The 20,493-nt window shown below is 42.2% G+C and overlaps 1 protein-coding gene across 3 annotated transcripts in view; it reads right to left on the bottom strand.

The window, feature by feature from the left end:
* Nucleotides 1-20,493, bottom strand: part of nlgn2a (neuroligin 2a) — a gene marked incomplete at its 5' end in the record, with an annotated part of 136,903 nt that overhangs the window by 9,436 nt on the left and 106,974 nt on the right. For all 3 annotated transcript variants that reach the window (XM_080518897.1, XM_080518895.1, XM_080518896.1), the window contains one exon: nt 509-694. In XM_080518897.1, the coding sequence (XP_080375023.1) occupies nt 509-694 (186 nt within the window). The remainder of the gene's footprint in view (nt 1-508; nt 695-20,493) is intronic.

Here is a 20,493-nt window from a genome sequence, read left to right as displayed (position 1 = left end):
TCTCAATTCAGATCAAAGTCCGCCCGGTCCGCGGGCCTCTGTCTTTTTGGTGGTGCAATATTAACACTTAGCCCTCAGGGCGTGTTGTCGGTAATGGGGAGCACAAGGTCAGACAGATGTAGGTTTCCCGATGGAGGCGGAGGCGGCCTCGCGCAGAGGACTGGTCGTCCAGCCAGGAGTGCTCGACGAAACCACTGCAGAGGGATCCCAGCACTCCATAGCCATTTGCTAATAGTTGTGTTTTTATCTGAAAACACTAAAAATGTATTTGACTAATCATAACACAAGTGATTCAAGCAAATATATTATATTCAATATGGCTTGTGGCTATTTAGAAAATAACAAGACACAATCTAAGATAAGGACTGAATTATACCTGACAGTGTGCTTCTGTGTTTTGCTACACCTATTATGTAACTTACGGAAAATGACATATGACAGATGAACTGACATCAAGAAGGACTTCTTAAAAAAAAAAAAAAAAAAAAAAAAAAGCAGTCAGATTTACCCTCCGAGTGGTGCGAGAGGATGAGGAGGTTGACGCAGGATGCGCCGGCTCCAGAGCCGAAGATGGTGATCCTCTCCGGGTCGCCACCAAAGTGGCCGATGTTCTCATTCAGCCAGCGGAGGGCCTGAATCTGATCCAGCAGACCGTAGTTCCCTTTGGCGGACTGATCTCCAGTGCTCAGGAAGCCTGTTTGGATGAGAAGAGAAGAGAGAGGATGATGTTAGTATCTGTGTCTTTAGTCTTTAGTGCCTGTCTGGCAAATGATCCCTACTTTGGCCTCTAAATCAACTTCGGACTGAGAGGGAATCGCAGGGCCGCAGGGGGAAAAAGAGTATGTACGTGTTTGAGCATGCAACACCGTCATCCATCAACCGGGAGTCACAGACGGCGCACGGTGAAAGCACCGCGAGCGAAAGAGAAGAAATGGCTTCTTCAGCCCCTCTTTTAATGACACTCCCTCACTCTAATGCTTTTTGAGGGCAGACTTTTAAACAAAGCCACTTAGAGCGCAGTAGCCCCGAATAAAAAAAGGTGGCCTCAATCTGAATCACACCCATAACTGGATTACAAAACAATGACATATTTTGTTCGCGATTTAGGAATGAATGGAGTGTGTGGCAGTTCCGGGCATGACACGGCAGAAATGTTTGGTTTGACAGTCACTGCTTCTTTGACGTGTTTTCACAGCTGAATTGTCAATGAAGGACAAGCACAACTGTCATTAAGGGTCTTTGTGAATGTTAAGATTAGTGCGAGAGGAAGTATACATGATTATATCTACGACTTTTAAGCGTTTTTACAAAAGAAATTTTTGTCCTTCCATCCACCATCATGGAAATACAGAAGAAGCACACCAGAAACAGAGAAGAAAACACGAGGCACACAATAAAAGTCAAAACACATACAGTTCAATGGCAGTTATAGAAAAAAACAGTCATTTGTTTGGACCGATGACAAAGTCGAACTCCTGCTTTGGGCCCGTTTGGATTTTATAACCAATAAATTGACAGGCGAATGTTAAAAAAAAAGTTCTCTAAAGCCAGAATTAGATCAGTAGCTTCTGTAGCATGAACACAATCATGTATTCCTCCATTGTCGTATTGATGGTTGGCAAGATTACTCCATGCAGGTTAGCAGGGCCATGACGTCTGTATTTCAGCTTTTTTTGGTGTTTTTGCCATGACGATAAAAGACGCGCTCAGATCTGTTTACTCTGGGAGCCAGTTTCAAAAATAAGTGCTTTCACTAAAAGCGGGGAACGGCTTTGTGTGGACTGAACGTCAATCCGATAAAAACTATCTGATGCAGCTTTCCCCTGTGGGCTACAGTGGACCAGTCCTAAAATACAAAAAGTACAACAAGCAAGAATAATCCAACAATTGCTGTTTCTTCACTCACAAACTGCAAAAATGTTTGAGTGCATCAGTTGAAAACAGCCCTTCTTCACAGCTCATGTACTATTGAGGTGGATTTTGATCTCATTTGTCAAAATGACAAAGCTGTTTAAGATTAAAAGTACATATATTAATGGTTAGTTAGAACAGATGAGGCTGGAGCTAGGCGACAGGCGGGATAATAAAACTAGAAGATGAAGAAAGATTATTTAATTTTTTGGTCATTTTGGGCTTTATTAATTACTCTCAAGAGTAACTGTAGTTGCCTTACTAAAGAAGTGCCAATTAGTCCAAAGGAGGAAATACAACTTTGTTGAATTTGGATTAGGGAATATATAGTTTATCTATACTGTGCACTATGGTTACTCTCAGCTCGTCTCTATACAAGCAGTACTGTTATCACATAATTGTTTGAATCTTTGGCCTAAATTAACTTCTTCACTCTCTTTTGTATTTACTGTTGTTGCTTCTGTTTGGAAGTGACATGAAAGCCTGTTTGTGAGTCACATTTCCCCTGTGGAATGAGGAAGTACTGAAGACTCCTCAAAGTTTCCCTGTTAAGACAACGGCCCATTCATCAGCGCGCTGTAATAACAGCTTACCCTTTTTGTTGTTGGCTTGGCATTTGCCTCTCATGATTGCTGTCGAGTGTCTTCGATTGTTCCACCAAAGACCTAAATCTTCTCTATTTAAGCACCCATTAGCCAGCGGCCTCCGAGATCCTAACAGGACTTCTAATTAGAGATTTAATAAAGACAGGTGCAGTGAAAAGGTCGTCCAGTAAGCCGATACAGTAAATGTTAAACACTTGTGTACCGCGATCCGCGAGGCTCCCGTCTAACACAAACATACAGTATGCCGCCTGCAAATAGCATCTAATTGCTGTTATCAGGATCTTAAGCCTTCCCCATAAGAATGAAAATGAAATCAAACATTTCCGAACACGTCTGATCCTCTGAACACACTGGAAATAAGTTCAAGCGGGTAGGATTGACGAGATGCACGTACTCTGGATATTATAGAATCTTCACTTACAGTAAAAAAATGCAGATGGTTGTATTAAAAAAAAAGGTACAATTTGAGACATTTTCCTCAGATGAGGCATGAAAGTACAGGTTTGTTCTTAATTTCTTTCCTGCTCCGCTGTTCTTTCGAGAAGGTTTATCCAGTTTAAGGTATAGAAGCTTCCCTCATTCTGATTCTAAAAATGTCCCTTTAAGAAGTCACATTTTAAAACTTTTTTAGAAAGTGTCAAAGCTTGACTTCATAGCATTAATGTGTATAAATAAGCACAGACACAGAGTAAAGCGCATGAGTTGCACGACAAGGCTGCACTTTTAATTGGCAATTAAGATAAACAGTGACTAAGCAGAAGGAAAGAAGAGATTAAAAACAGGATCCACTTAATGACATTAACTCAGTTGTTCATTAAGCCAAACTAACCTGCAAATCAGGAACCCCCACCCCCCCAATCCCTAAACCACAACCCCCCCCAAAGCCCATCCACATGCACCCACACAAACTTCAGCAAGCATCAGAATTCAGGCTGCAGGAGTTCTTCAAAAGAAATTTTTTTTTTCTTCATTTTGCTCTTGAAAGGAACTTTGGGTTCATTACCAACCATAAGCAATTCACTCGTGATGAGTAGAGAAACTTGTATTTTATTACATGTGACCAAATATCTGCAATATGCTGCATGACAAATAAGTTATAATGGGTTATTCTGCTTGTAAATCAAATTGCACTTCATTGGGAGCAATGAACCACCAGATCTGCTAACCGAGCCACAAACACAAAAACACAATTTTATCAACAGTTTAGGTGGAATTTATCATCTCCAATTTACCTCAAATGCTTTTTTTTTCTTTCTGACTGTTCAACCTAATGGGAGAAAAAGAATTACTAGTGGAGAGAGAGAGAGAGACTATGTAAACTTAATGAAACTGGAGACATACCGATGAAGTTAGCTATTTAAATTTTTATTTTATTTTATTACGGGATGTATCTGAAGAGGATGGATGGATCGACAGGTAAAATTGACCATTTCATCTGTGCCAGCATTTTTTTTTCTCTCATTTAAAACGAATACAAATAATCACTAATACATGTGAATTTTTCAACTATATCCACTTCGATCCTCAGAGGGGATGAAGCGTTTGTTGGTTCAGACACACGTAAACCTAAACCTTTCCTTTTCCCCTGTGGTGCGCCTACATTAGCATGACTGCATAACTTCAGATGGTCCACACAGAACAAAAGGGATCAGAGCGCGTATCCTTGAGCTGCATTGTAAGCCTCAGGTCTGCACTTTACCGTCCAACCAACAGGCGAGCGAGCTGCATGTTTGTGTGCATTAATTAAACCGAGCACAAACAAGAGCCAAATAAGCTGCCTAATGCCCCACTGTAATCAGCATGATATATTAAACATTACCAATTATACTAATTGGATCATTAATTAAGTTAATTAATGCAGTGTATAGAAATACTTCCACTTTCTTGCTCAAACATTGGCAGTAGGTCCGGGGGGGGGGGGGGGGGGGGGGGGGGAGTCCAAATTTCACCAAAGGAACGAGCACACACCTGAGATCCCCAGGTGCATGCCTTCTACTGCACCTTCATGCTGTGTCCATCCGACTGTGAGTCAGTGTACAACAGCGGGCCACTTCACCCATTCCTCCCGTATCCTCTCTAATCTGATAAAAGGCTTGCGAAATGATGAAGAAGAAGAAACGAAACATAGGAGCTGGTTAAAAAAAAAAAACGCAGCAATGCAAGATGAAAGAGCAGCTCGGCATGAATAGCCCTTAAAATGGCAGTGGTAAGGAACGGCGGGGGGGGGGGGGGGAGAGTAAAGGCGGTGAGAAAGGATAGTGGGTGTTCTGTGAGTCCCGGATAGAGGCGCAGTGTTTCATCTGCCTCCAAGACACCAGGGGTTGGCACACACACACACGCACGCACGCACGCACGCACGCACACACACTGATCAAAGGCTGACACTACAGAGAAGACTGCCTCCTTTTCTTTCTTTTTGTTTTTTTTTTAATTCTTTTTATACCCATCGTCCTCTCTTTACCACGCACAAACAACCAGACCGCACACAACACATATGCATGTGGCGGAAAAAATTAAATACAGAGAAATCACACACACACACACACACACACACACACACACACACACACACACACACACACACACACACACACACACACACACACACACACACACACACACACACACACACACACACACACACACACACACACACACACACACACACACACACACACACACAAAGCCTGCATGGATCATTCAAAAGAAATCGCTATAGACACCCTGTTTGTACCCGTTTCTTTTTTTTTTTCTTCCTCCCTGTGTGCTGTAAGCAAACAAGCCAACTTTTGTATACCTACCCTGCAGAGGGCCTTTTATGTTCCGGTGCCGTGCAATTACGCACATAGACCCAATACGCTTTGCACAGGTTTCGCTGTGAATGCGCCGCCATAGTTGTTATGCTGATCTGTGCACGCGTGCGTGACTTTGTTTGCGTTTCCAACATGCTATGTCCCACGTGAATTCATTGTTGGGATGCAGGCTCGGGCTTCCAGAGCTCCCCAGGTGAGCGCACGCGCTCTTGGCAAGCGTGGTAATTATTGTCCATCAGAGTGGCGTCCAGAGAGACGTGAGCAGATGTGAGCGCATTTGAAACATCTGAATAATGTATAGGACGCACGCGTTCCAGTATTTTCCTCACACACACCTCGGACCATGTGCATTCTTTCTGGTTGAATCAGACACAAACCTACAGGATTGTTCTGATGGATTTGCGAATCGTGTCCAAGTGTACTACGAGAATTATAGCGGCGTCGCTCGTGCCGTCTGCCGGAGCCGGACCGTGCCATCGTCACACTGCCACTCTCGACGTTTCGCCATTACCCAAGGGTCACGGCAAAGCGAAAAAGGAGATGGATTTGGAAGAAAAGGGTTTAAAAAAAAAAAGAAGGATGGAAATGATACACATTCCTGTTTTTCTTAGTCGAGCTTTAAAGAGCCTTTTTTCTCGTCGTCTTCAAACACCACTTTAGCTTCGACAAGGGGATTGGCCCTGGGTGAATGGCCACGCTCTTCCGCCCGTCTTTCTCTTAATGCTTTTTCTAACTCTAAAGTTGTTATTACTATTTCCTGGCTGTGACAGCCAAATTATCTGTGAAATTATTCAGATTGTATGCCCTTATATTGAGTAGCACCCCCTCTAAGACTGTCTGGGTATGTGTCTGTTTGATGAAAGTATTTTTCCCGAGCATGAATATGATGGCATTTAGAGATGTGGAACAATCGTCCAAATGGGAGGGGACACTTGGTCAATATCAGCACATTTCTCTCTTCCCTGGTGTATCTCGACTTATTTTTTTTTTTTTTAAGCATTTCCCCCTCAGTCACCTTTTTCTTTGAATGGATTTCTTTCAGCAACATTCACCTTCACCTTAGTTCCCTTCACTAATATGAAACAAGACGTGCTCCAATACTTTCCTCATCTGATGTCTCTCTGGCTTTAACCAAACTCAGGGTTGCAGCTCTTTTTAAATCATGTAAAGCACTTTGTGCTACAGTTTTTGGCATGAAAGGTGTTTCACAAATAAAGATGGATTGATTGATTGGCGCTGGTCCCAGCTAACTGCACACAATCCATCTCAGACAATCACACTTACAGGCAATTTAAGGAAAACGTCCAAACTTCAACACAACCCAGGCTCAAACCTTGAACATTCACAGCAAGAGTGCTATGAACGATTGCATTACATGGCCCTAAATTACAATTAATAGGCAGTATTTGTCACATTAGACCATTTGAGAGTTAAAAAAACCCCAAAACAAATTACAACATATCGCTGGGTAGTCGGAAGTGGGAAAAGATCCACTTCCATTTGATAATAACTGTCAACTTTGTAACTACCGATATGAACTTATCAATCGTACGTTGATCTTCCACCTGTCTTTAGTTCAATAAATGCTGAATGTGAACGATTTTTTGGGAACAGTGTAAAATATGAATAGTTTTTGATTCAGAAACCATTTTCAGTAGATACAACTGGGTGAAGGAAATCTCCCTTCAGAAGTTGCAGCAGATACGTCACTCACATCAGTATAAAACAATAACATCAATGACTGTACAAACTTCCTATTATGTACTGAGAGATATTTTTTTTGTTTTAGTTGGCCAGAATGTTCCTCCGCAAGATGGCAGGCTTTACTCTTCACGACAGTTTTGGGAGTTTTTGGAAGAATGTGCTATTCCGTCAAACTCGGCGCAGTGGCTGGAGATGGTTCACGGATCTGATTAGGAGGCCTCCTGGTCACATCCCGTTGGAGTTCTATCAGACATGGTCAACTGGGACGAGCACCAGAGGTCGACCCGGTTAAAGAGATTATATTTCTCAGTTAGCCTGGGCCTCGGATTCCCCCTGGAGGATCTGGAAGAAGAGAACAGGGTCTGCTCTGCATACTGCCACAGGGACCGCTGTAAGATGACGTGAGAAAAAAAATCCACTCGGTTGAGGGGAATTTGGACTTTTTCTCACTTTTAACAAAAACATCTTAAATTTTTAACATTCATAGTTTTAAAATTGGTTTATAACTTATTTCCATTAGAGAAGAAAAAAAGTCAACAAAAAGAGACTACTGTACTTATTTAAATAAGTGGATTGAACACATCTTAAGAACTCATCTTAAAAGTAAAATCTCAGAACCAGAAATCGCTATATTATTTCCTATGCATTTTTCCACTTAAACGTCACTGCTTTGACATAACTCTGTCATCGAGCTACTTGGATGTCAGTCATGCAACATGCAGACGACTCAACATTTTCTCGATTTGCTTGTTTCAAATCCAACCATAGATGGATGAAACCCATAGATTTTGGACCGATATAGATTTTGAGTTTTGTTCTGGTGGCCACCCTAGATATTTGGATACCATCAGAAAACAACTTCAGTTGCACAGTTTTTTTCTAACTAGACACTGCTGTTATCGCTAGTAACCACCAAATTAATCACAAAGAAACACATTTGTCTTCCCTGTGTCATTTTGAGTGTTTATAGTTTGGTATTTGTCAGTTTTTGCGATCTCTCTCTCTTTTCTGTACACAAATGCTCCTTCATTCACTTCTCTTTCAGTGATTCTTCTATCACCCTGGTATCTTCATCTTTCAAGGTTCAGTGTGGAGCTGTTCGCCTCTGAAGTCCTGACGCTGGTGAAAGAGAAACCAGGCCAGCTCCCAGCAGAGTACCACCATATGCACATGAGCTTCAATCTGCACGTGCATGTTTGTGTGTGCGCGTGCACGTGTGTGTGTGTGTGTGTGTGTGTGTGTGTGTGTGTGTGTGTGAGAGATTGCTCTCTTGCTTTTGTCTCGGGCCAGTCCGAGCGTGTTAGAGATACACGCACACACTCAGTCCGTCATGAGGGAGGATGACTGCGAGAGATCAGGATGAGAGAGGTTGACAGAGACGGAATGAGTCACAAAGGGACAAACGGGGTGTGAAGAAGTGAGCTGATAGATTGTCAGGTGTGTGTGTGTGTGTGTGTGTGTCTACAAGAGACAGAAGGACCCGTGTCTATTTCCCTCCGCTTCTTTAACTGGAGCTTTTATGGAGTGGCGGTGTGTGTCTATCGATCAGGTTTTGTTGCCCTGTGAACACTTTTACAGCCCTGAGGAACAATAGCTCATCGTCTTGATCGTGCATGCTGACTATCACCCGTATTGTATGCGTGTGCTTTGAATTCAAAATACTTTCCCCCTTTGTTTCCTTTTTAAAAAAAATTTTGAACATCTCGTCCTCAGCCTAAGTGTTTCCCCCACACTTCTGTTTATCAGTCTCTTGGCTCCCTTAGGTGCTGCTACCCCTGAGGCCTCCCTTCTCACTCAGGGGGTAATGGTGGGTGAAATAGGGGTGCCACGGGCCAGATCAGACACGATGTATGGTATTATTTCATGGTCGTGTGGATCGCGCTTGGACAAAGCTACAGTAATTGTTTTCAGTCATGACACCATCTAAGAAACATTTTACTCCCTCCTGCGATTTTTTTTTTTATAAGATCAGAGTCAATACTGCTCAATCTGTTGGATTGTGTCTTTGAGGAGAACATGTAAAAATTTGCGAGACACATTTTTGCAAAAATTTTGAGACCAAGAATTGGCTCAAACTGAGTCTATGAATCCACTCTGGCTGCTGCATAAATAAAGAGTTGTTATTTTTGCAAACCTGGATACTTCGTCCTCAAGTTTAAATGTATTTTAAATGTCTTCACGGTCAGAAATGATACCTGTGGTTTTAAAGAGAAGTAAAATATGTCAAACGTACGTCACTCTTCATTTTTCATGTGTATACGAGTCTCAAAAAGGAGATATTGCGTCATCAATTGTTTCACATTTCTATCCAAGGTCAGAAACGATTTCAAACTTGTAGGTTTATCGATCTAAAATGTTTTGAAAGTCATACAAACAAGAAGGATTTATTCAATTTGTTGTGAGCTCTGATGATTGCGCTGATATTATCTCTCAACACTGTTGTGCAAATGTATCTGAGCCGATAATATACGAGTCACTACCATCATTGCTAATTGTGCTTGCATTTACGGGAAAGGAATGGTCAGAATTTAAGAGGCACAGGTGGAGTTATCCTCCAGGCTCCAAGAAAAGATGACCTGCTACACATCATATTCTTCAATCTGATAGCCTCTTTTATTAAAGCGGCCTTCGCTATCATGTTGCCAATTTCATTGCTGCAGCTGGCGCCTCACAAAGTGGATCTGAAATCACCCTCATGACGTCAAAGGGATCATTTTCTCTACCTTCACCTTGAAGATTCACTTCAAGTGTTTTCACAATGTAAATGAAAAAACAAAAACAAAAAAACAAACACATATCCACGAGATGAGACAGCAATTGCTCTATGAAAACAGTATATTTTCTCAGTCCTGATTTAAAGTGTTTTTATAGAACTCCTGAGCACGGATGGAGGGGAGGAAGATGGATTTGTGGGGAAAAAGAGGGAGAAAAGCAAGAGCTAATGAATCCCCAAACTACCGTCCATGCCCGCACCAGTGGCAGCAGCAGCAGCAGCAGCTGTGCGGTGGTCAGGATTTACCGAGCAAAACAAACAAACAGCAAAAATAAACGGGTAAACACTCATCTCGAGTCTGCAGGGGTGTGTGAATGTGTGCGAGTCTGTTAGTCTCTGCACACAAGCCTTTTCACGGGCAGGTTTACGTGCAAATGCCGGCTGCGAGTACAATCCGCTGCGCACACGCCTCCCTCGGCGGCGATCACAATGAACGGCGGTTCATCTGTGGAGCTAAAAGTAGACGTGTGCATTTCCACTACGCGCTGGAAAAACTCTGAAGAACTTCAAACAGAGCCCATGCTGGCTTGTCCTAGATACTGTAACTCCTCCACTCAGCTTGTGCAGCGCTGCTCAGAACCAACGCCGTTCAGTTTAGCCGAGTTTGAGTTTCATTCACCTGGCAATGTCGACACCATTTGTTTTTTGTTTGTGTTTTTGGGGGGCGGGGGGGATTTTTGTTTGACCATTTGTCCCCATTGATCAAAAACATCTGACTAATCTGTTACAGATTTATGATAATGAAGTATGCTCTAATAGAAAACGTTAAAATATTGTACAAGTAAACAAACTCTGCTTCTGAAATGCTCGGTCACAGCGAGGGTAAATTACGAGCACACGAAAGAGCAGTTATTTGGAAGAACAAGTCAAGCTGCTCCTCTTGTGCGCAAAACCTAAAAAAAAAAAATGCCCTCAGCAAAATTCACTCTCTCACACGCACGTGTATTTACGTGATAATCCTGTCCATCAAAACATGAAACAGCATCAAGATGTCGTCTGTTTTCCACCTCCATGGCAGCGTAATTAAAATATGCAAATAATATGATAAAACACGTCTCACGCTGACAAAGACAACAGCGGCGGTGTCGAATGCCTTCGATATTGGGAGGGTATTGTTAGATAAAGAGTGTGGCTGACACCAGTTTGTGTGGGGGAGACAAAAGCAATTCATATCTTTATCTCCGGCACATAAAGAAACTGCTCTGACTAGTGTGTGAGGGACAGCTTCTCAAATCCCTCACAATTGCTTATCCTTCACTCAAACATCCAGGCACGCTCGATCTGCAGAACCCCTGTTAAATTGACCATCTGGGTACACAAGGTTTGGGTAAACAATTTAGAAAAAACAACGTTCTGGAAAAAAATGGTGTACTGCCAGCATTCTGCCACAGAAACACACATAGTGGACAAAAAGTCCCCTTGAATTTGACGATTAAATATTTTTCATGGAGAGAAAAAAAACAAAGCAGAGACTTTTCTGATTATGTGAAAAAAAATTCTTGAGAGAAAAAAAAAAAGATGTTCTGTGTCCATTTGGTCTTCAAGTTATTCAGACTTATAATAAATCAATAATGATGAGAACACAACAATTGTAGTATACATGTAAATCTATTACTTTCTTGCACAAAATGGACAGTGTATTTGATGAAGATTAAAATGCTGTTAGAATATATGTGTTGTCAAATACCCAACATCCATTTCAAGCATCTAACATCAGGATCAAATATCCAACAAGCACTATAAAACATCAAAAATCCTTTCTACACCATTGGTACTTATAGAAGTAGCAGCTCGGTGGCACGACAGCAAAATAAAGTCAAGCCTCTCCTATTAGCGGGTTGTGAATGGAAAAGCATTCACATCTGGACCAAAATCTAACTATTCATCAAAAGGAAAGAGATGGCAATAAAAGGCTACCCTTGCTTGGAAATGGAACAAAGGCATTGTATCCCATGAGGAAAAACCTAAAAACATTACTTAAGCAACGTGAAAGGAAATGCGTGTCGTTTCTGTCACACTGCCAGGATGACAGAGTGATGGAATGAGTGAGTAGTAGCTCTGGACCAGAAGTCAAAGGCTACTGGGAGCGCTCCATTATTTCAGAATGCAATAAAAAAAAAAACCCCCAAAAAACCCCAACAACAAATAGCTGTGATGGAGGCTTTTGTCAGAGGTGGTGTTTTTCTCTCCCCACAGCATCACATACAAATAGAAAACACTGCTCTGGCATGCCGGGCCAGATAACACTGTTTGTCAACCTCATGATTTGTGCCTGCGCCTTGTCCTATCACTCATTGTTCTGAATGCATGGCGGTAATGCTCCGAGTGCAATCGCTCCGAGGCGGAGGCGGGGCGCGCTCCTCTTACCATGTGAGCGGCTGGCATCCCTCGTCTTTTCCATGAGGCGAAGCCGCTCTGGAAGATCTGCACACGCTGCTTCAAACTGCATGTTTTGCCGACCGTGAGGGAAGGAGGTGGGAGAATCACTCATATAAAGGTGATTTTGAATTTGCAAACTGTTTGTGCAAGTGCTGAGAGAACTGATGGGCGCCTTCATAGTGCGGACCAGCGTGTGTATTTGGTGAAGACTAAAATATATTTTCTTCACAGTTGTTTGTTTTTTTTTGTTTTATTTCTTTGTAACATTTTTATTAGATTTTTCCGCTCCGGTCCAAACATCACACCAATATCTGGACCGTCGTGTTTCCAAGACTACTGAGCTTCATGACATTAAGAATCAACATGTTTAAGTAGCCACCAATGGGTTTCCCCATTGTGTCCTGTGCTAAGATCATTGATACATTCCACCCAAAGATGGATAAATGCAGCATAATCGTCACTGTTCCAGTGAATTTTGTAGGGTTGTCTGTTAAAGAAATGGTTATGAGGCTGCAAATCAGACCCAAAATTCAAGCGGGTCAACCTAAAAATGTCAAAATAAACCCTTGATAGCACACCAATTCCATTTACATTCAGATTATTTCAGGAAAGTTGACAAAGCTCTCCAATTCTATAAATCCCATAAATCTACAATTCTAATGCATTCGAGAATTCATAAAAATTCAAGAACTGACCAGAAGGCTCACAAATATTCTTGGTTGTGAAAAACACCAATATTAGAACTCTCAAAAACCTCGAACTTTCACATTGGTGGAAAGTTGTGGAACCTTCTACAGCTCTTGGAATTGTAAAACTTTCACAGATTCTAAAACAACTTTATACCCTACATCAATTCGAGAATTTTCACAAAACTCAGAAGAATTGTATAGAGACAACAGAAGCAAAAAAGTCAAATGGACAGAGAGAGCAGCTGTACTTCACCGGTTAATCTGTATCAGCCCTTTTCTTACTACCAGTTCAGCCAGCGACATTATGTCCAGGCAAGTCCTCTCATTTTAATCAAACATCCACCGTGTGCTCGTGTCAAAACGGCTGACATCACAGAGCAGACGCTTTGCATCACCTTCATCTCGCTGTCTTTTCCCACTGATCTCCAATCCACGCCGAGCCGGAGCTGGAGGGGTTTGCAGATAAAACGATGACAAGTGTGAGCTGCTGCCTCATTCACTAAGTCATCCGCTGCCTGCATTCCACTCAAATATGATGAGGAGAGATGAGAAGTTACCAACACAGCGTGAACAATTATCTACTACTTTACCTGCCATCACATGATGAAATCAGGCTGTGTGTGGCCCCGGAGCTAAAACGTACTGATCTGGACCAACTTTAAAACATCATATGTAAATGTTTTATATGAAGACTAACCCCTAAAATCTACACCTGCTCTGGCAGACAAACCCATCTGGCTCTTCATTATTTGAGTTTGAGCTGCAGAGCAGCACTTTTGAGCAATCGCGAGAACAAAATCCTCACTGGGAACTCTTCACTCCGTGAGGGATGTTAGTTCAGGCGAACGTGGTGGGGCAAAGTTTGGATTGAGCATCGTGTTGACACAAAGTGAACTATTTGCTCAAGGTGAAGGCGGTCAAATGAACCCAGAGATTCATTGAACTTCGCCGTTATCGTCCGCGTTTCTCAAACGTCTATATCGATAGGGCTTGATAGGACATTGACAACAGTTGTCAGGCATTGCTATGCTGTTGTCCTCATACATTAATCTACGTAACTGAAGCGGATGAGCAACGTCAAACAAACAATTCACGGGAATTAAGCAGATTTGCAACAGATTCTCTATTTTAAAAAGTGATTTTTAAATCAAGATCCTAAGATTAATTTTTACTCTGACAAGAGAACCAATGCATTTCATTAAGGATTTGTTCATAATTGAAAGAAGAGAATCAAGTTGCAGTTTGAATACAAAAACGTCTGCACACACACACACACACACTTCCTTCAACTGTTTGATTTTCTTTTAGATTCCCTGCAAACTCAGCACACCGGTTTAAACTTCCACAAGCGTGGCGAGCGGAGGGGAGCTCTACTGTATGATCGCCGTTATTACTTTTTCCCAAAGTCAAACAACAGCTGCAGCCGAGGCGAAGCGATTCCGAGGGAGGCGAAATGTCAGAGTGGCGCCGGTGTGAAGCGCATTGTTGCGGGACAGAGCGAGGGAAGGAGGAATGCAGAGGAGTCAAAGTCAACATGCATGCACGCTGTGAATCTACGGGCAGATATTGAAAGATGTCCGAGGCCTCGATGAATAATTCATGCGACACAAATTGATGCAAGGCAACCTGGAAATCCTTCACTGTGTAAAATCTTTACGCGCAACACTTTTTATGGATCTGCACACTGCTGCTGAAAACCAAATTAGGCAGAAACCCGCGGAGCGTTCAGCTGTTTATTTAAAATACAAACTTGCAAGCAAACACAAGTCAATAGAGCTTGACCTGGCAGAGGTTCTTTACCTTCCTCCTGAGTTGTCGAAAGGAGAATCACACTCGCTTGTCAACAAAAAGTCATGAAACACGTGGAGACGTAGAACAGATGATTGGAGGTAAGTTACAAAAAGCCAATGATTCGCTCCCTGTTCGTGGAGGAACTGGCTTTTATTGATCAGTCACAGCTTGATGTTGTCAGCTCTCTGACAGACCGCTAACGTCAACAGGAGTTTGTTTTCACATGTTTCTGTTCAGTTTCACAATCCACCATGAGCCATTCCCAAAATAATCACCTTTAAGAAAGGCTGCGGACGCCCTTCCTGATCTTCGATTTGTCAAGTCATTACAGTGAAGCCGCAAACTGACAGAAAGAGATCCAAGACCCCAGATTGGTAACCACTGACCTCGGCTATGATAATTAATGTTGGCTTGGTGGTTTCCTGCACATTGATATATAAATAGCAACAGTTTTCACCAGCCAATTATCTTGTTGAAAGACTAATACACATTATGTATATACATGCTTGGACATCTGCAAATGCAATCATACTGTACATAAGATAATACAAGATCGTCAATGTGTTAGTGTCATTTAATTGGAAATTAGAAATTTTTCCAGATTTTCTTAATGTTTTTAAGGCAGGCTGTTGTTTACTAATAGTATACAGCCACAGGTAACTAGATCATGAGGCCCTCCTAAAATCCTGCAGCTTTCACTTGGCGCTGGGCAGCTTTAGGTCAAAAATGACCATCGTAAGATTTATACCAATCAACTATTTTTTCAAATCACCAAATAAGCTAATCATTTCATTGTTTAATGGTGAGAGGAGGTTGTTCACGAGGAGAAAATGCAAACTCAGAATGGCCTTTCATGCTCGGAACTGTAGCAGCGATCTCTTCACTGAGCATGAACCGCCATGTCACACACACACACACTCACACAAAAAAAGCAAATTAACAAATGGAGTTACAAATTGTGCTGAACTCCAGGTTGAACGATTATTTACACTTCAGCACAGATCAAGGGGATTAAATCTTTTGACCCGTCCAAACGCATAGTTTGAACGATCAATTAGCTTTTTTTCTTTTTTCTTCACCCTTTCCTCTTATTTTCTTTTTTGCAAGTCGTGCCAGCAAAAGATTGGCAGCCACATCGCTTCTTGCCGGACTCGCACATGAATGCAGGTTGTAAATAATCATCGTCGTTCCTCCTGCTGGCAGAGAAAGCGCTCTGCTTTAAATACGCTCTGACATTCGGTGAACCTGCTTTTTAAAAAAAAAAAAAATCCCCCCCCCCTCCTCAGAGTGTGGATATTTCCTGCCTCCGGGGGTGGGCCAAGTCTTCTTCCGGATCCTGCTGAAGTCTCACCAGATTAGACAAGAAGGAAGAAATCAACTCGAGATTGTTCTGTGTTCTACTTTCTTCTTCACAACCTCTCGCTTTGCCGAGCGGGCACCATCAGTCTTTTGTGCGAGCTGCAGTCTATCACCCTCCCACAGCATGGGGCTATTAGACTTATCTTAGCCAGAGTTGCTCCTAATTTGGCATCCTCAGAGCGGTGGGTGTAGTGTGTTGAAAGTTATCAGAGTGGGGCCAGCTCCCTATTTGGCAGGCAGAGGGGCCGTGCCACCACTGTCTGTCTGCCAGCTTGATTAATAAGCAGCAGCAGAGCAGCATCTAGCTTGCCTCTGTGCTTCCAGAGCTCTGCTAAATTAATCACACGTACACCGAGGTGTGTGTGTGTGTGTGTGTGTGTGTGTGTGCGCGCGTGTGTGCGTATGCCTACATTGATAAACATTCTTCTCCCATCACACATGTGGAGATACAGAATCAAACATGCAAGCACAGAACAGGTTTCAATGATAACATAAACAGACATACCAAGTAGTAAATCAGCATAAACAGGAAGAGATGCACATGCATGCACCTGTTTCATTGCACGCACACGCACACGCACACACACACACACACACACACTGCGTCCTCCCCGTCAACACTTTCCACAGCGAAGGCATTTGAATGGCAGCTCATCAGCGCTCCATTATCGCATTATTGTGAACGCACCATTTCTCTTAAGCAGAACAAGCATCCAGGCATAACAGAGCGCTTCTCCGCTCCGTTGCTATTAGTTACCGCCGACATGACAACAGAGGAGGGATGGAGCGAGTGCGAGCGGCGCGTAACGTGCGACAGCAGGCGGGGGAAAAAAAAAAGGGGGATATACAGTGTGCTCGGCGGTGACATGAAAGCTGCTAAAAAGCTGTAATTTGCTTGTGTTTGCTCTTTCCTCAGTCTCTTAGAATGATTCAGCCTCCTCCGTTCATTTGTCTGTCACGTTATCCGTTCATCTGTCACACGCGAGAGGCCAGACAACACAGGATGAATGAGACTCCGAGGAAAGAATGACGCATTTCAGCGCCGGCTTCCAGCATTCAAATATGACACGTCCGAGAGATGTGACACATTGCTAAATGAGTAGTGAGAGCTGAGAGCAGAGTATTAATTCAAACTGTGACAAGTCAATACTTAGCTGATTTTGTCCTTTGCATTCATGTTATTATCAAAGATCAGTCGTATTTAAAATATAAAAAAAAAGGTCTAGTCCGTTGGAAAGCCATGGACATATGACATATTTGCCAAATTTCTCAAGATCTAGCTAAATAATAGAGACTGTTGAAAATCGCTCTCACAGTTAAAAATCATTTCATACTTGGTGTAAAGGTGCTCCGACTCAGATCAAATATCTTTGTATTTGTTCTATCCCTGTCCTGCACCGACGCTATCTGATTGAAATAAAAACAAACACAACACAATCTACTCTTATGGGTATGTCAGTCATAAAATGAAGTGAAGCAGAAGTAGCAGAGACTGACTGAGGCATTGACAAACTGAAAGCAGGTGTTGGGTGAATGGCGCAGTGTGTTTTTTACTATATTTAGCCGGCTTTGCTTCCAGAGACAGGTGGCTCATCACATAAACCACACTCACACTAAAACATAGTGTAAAAACCTGTCCTTGTTACTTCCAGCTGTTTGTTGGAATCTTTCCGCAAACATTATAATACTGCCATATTACACAACAGTAGTTTTATGAATCTCTAGAGTTGCACAGGTTTATGCACCGAGCTGGTTAAAACTGTGTAAAAGAATGGGCATTTGGATGAATTGGGCAAAATTATGGAAAAGTTTAGCTCATTAAATTGCTTCAATTTTCTGCTCTTAATCCAAAGTTTGATTTAAGAAAGGTGAAAGCCAAAGAGCCAAACCTTCACCACCAACTTTTATCTCCCGATAAATCAGTATCCACAAATCCACAAATCAGTACATTAAAGATCAAGGCAGAGATTAAGAATTTGTGGCAGATATGTGTCGTTTTTGGTACATTCTGACATTTATCAACATCAAAACTTGTATTGTGCACCCATCTCTAATATAGGTTTCAGATGAAATTGCCTTCAAATCTGCAGAGAAAACTGCATTTAAATGGTCACACTATCACAAAAATGCAGTAAAGAACAAGTTATTATGGACTGTCAGGGCAAATACAGTCATAGATGGTCCATTTTAAGTGTTTAATTCTGTGAAAAAATGGTATACGGCTGTTGTAGAGTGTTAAAGAAAAAAGCATCCAGTTTATAATTTAAATGTCTAAAAGTGAGGAATTCAACTTGGAAAAACTAATTGTGGACTGAAAAACTAAAAACTATTGCTCAAACCTTCTTTGTTTTCAACATGCGCGTATACGGGGATACGCGTATAAAATTTAATTTGAAAAAGCGTTGCCTAGTCAAAACCGGGCATGTTCGAGATTAATTCAGACATTCAACGGCAAATAGAAATGAATTACAATGTTAAATTACTTATTGCTATTGAGTGCATTCAATTAGCCGCATTCATACAACGTGAATACGCAGCAGAAAAGATGTACGAAGTTTCAATCGTCTCAGATGCCTCCTCGTGTCTCATTCTCCTTCTTCTTCAGTTATTCACATCTGCTACTGGGAGAAGAATTTTTTTTTTTACTCTCCCACTGATATTGTTCAGTGTGTATGTATGTACTGTATTGGTGTGTATCTGCATTTGTGTATCAATGGCAGCATTACCATAAGCTACAGGTGTAAACAGTGGTGGGTCCCAGTCAAGACGTTTGCTTGGAGACTAAAAGGGAGCAAAACACGGGCAGGTGGGCTCACACGCAGCTGGATGCACAGGCACTCACTTATTCATCCACACAGCGTGAAGTGGTGAGGCGGCGTGCACGCACGTACACACACACATGCACAGGCACACACCCAAAATGCTGCCTTACCCGTATTCTCGTCTGGCTCCACGTTGTCAGTGTGTGAGCTTGAATTTGTAAATTTTGTATTTTTTTTTGCCACTTCAGTGAAAGGGGAGCGTCGTCTTGCTGACCTTGAGCATGAATCCAAGGCAAATGTTTGACATTGCCTGAACTCCATTCCTTGCGGCAACAGGACAGACGCATCAACTAATCCCCGGCTGTCGTCAAGCACACCGTTGCCTGGCAACTGGCCAAAGGTAGAACATCGTCGGAGATGAGGTGAGGGACGAAGGCCTGCCTATGTTTTTTGTCATTTTTTGCCAAAGTTCCATTCAATATTAAGCACCAAAGACCAACCCGATGTTCCCATTCACTGGTTTTACCGTTATTGTGTTGGTCCTTCGTTTGCTGCCAAAACAACAGTGACCCCCGGCTTCTGCTTGTTTGGACTGGTTCATCCTGGATATCCAACAGATGCGCCACTGGATTTCGATCCAGCGAGTTTGGAGGCTAAATCAACACTTTGCAATCCTGAACCATTTATTTTCTTTGTCGTCGGGCGTAGTATCCCTTCAAAAGAGGCCACTCTGAATGAAAGGCTGTACATGGCCTGCAACAATGTTGAGGTGGTGTGTGCATGCTAAATTGCGTGACAGAAGAACATTGGCCAAAGCATCACACATGTCCAACAATCGTGCTGGTGTCTTGTATTGCCTAAACAAACGACACACACCTTCGAATGCTCAGGGGTCTATCCCTCCATCCCTAATATTATCTTACTCAAATTCTTACCCTTGGCCACGTTAAATGACGAAATTAATTTCCCATTGTGTTATATCTCCCACCACCTACAGGTGTCATGATAAATAGATAATTAGGGCCTACATTTAAACTGCGAGTGATCATAATGTAATGGCTGATCAGCATACGTGCGTATGTACACATCTTTCAGTTCTCTCGTTTGTCAAAAGAATCAAGGATTTTACACCTCTTGTTTGCAAGTTAAATTGAAACAAAAGACCTGCCAGAGCTCAACTCTCACTGGGAAAACAACAACAACAACAACAACAAAAAACTGCTTAATTTTTAAAGACATCAACGTTTCAAACTGAACTACCGCACAGTTTAATGAGCCAAACCCTTTCGCCTCCACTTGTTTACTCCACTCGTAAGATCCTTCTTTCCTTTTTTCTCTCCCTCCTTCTTGCCATTCATCATCGTTGCTTTTCTCTGCTTCTCTTTCAAACACAAGCAAAAGCCTCTCCAACTTGTTTCATGCTCTACTTCCTTTCCTCCTTGCTCTCAAAGCCCCAATAGTCCCGTGACTGGTCTGCTTTGTGGGAAACAGCTGGGACTGCATTCAAATACTGTTAGAAGAGAGAGAGGGGGGAAAAAAAAAGAAGAAACTACGATACTGGTGAAAAGACTCAGTAAATTCTGCTATTTATCTTTTTTTATTTTGCGTCACATGTTTAATTGTAGAAGAGTAAAGCTTGTGGTGAAGATCAAAGCACAAGTGGATGGATTTTAAATCGGTAGCTTTTAAATCTAAACCATACTGACC

This window comes from Blennius ocellaris, assembly GCF_963422515.1.
Source record: "Blennius ocellaris genome assembly, chromosome: 23".
NCBI classification, from domain to species: Eukaryota; Metazoa; Chordata; class Actinopteri; order Blenniiformes; family Blenniidae; genus Blennius; species Blennius ocellaris.
The sequence above is the reverse complement of the archived record's forward strand: the minus strand, read 5'-3'. Positions and strand labels throughout refer to the sequence as shown.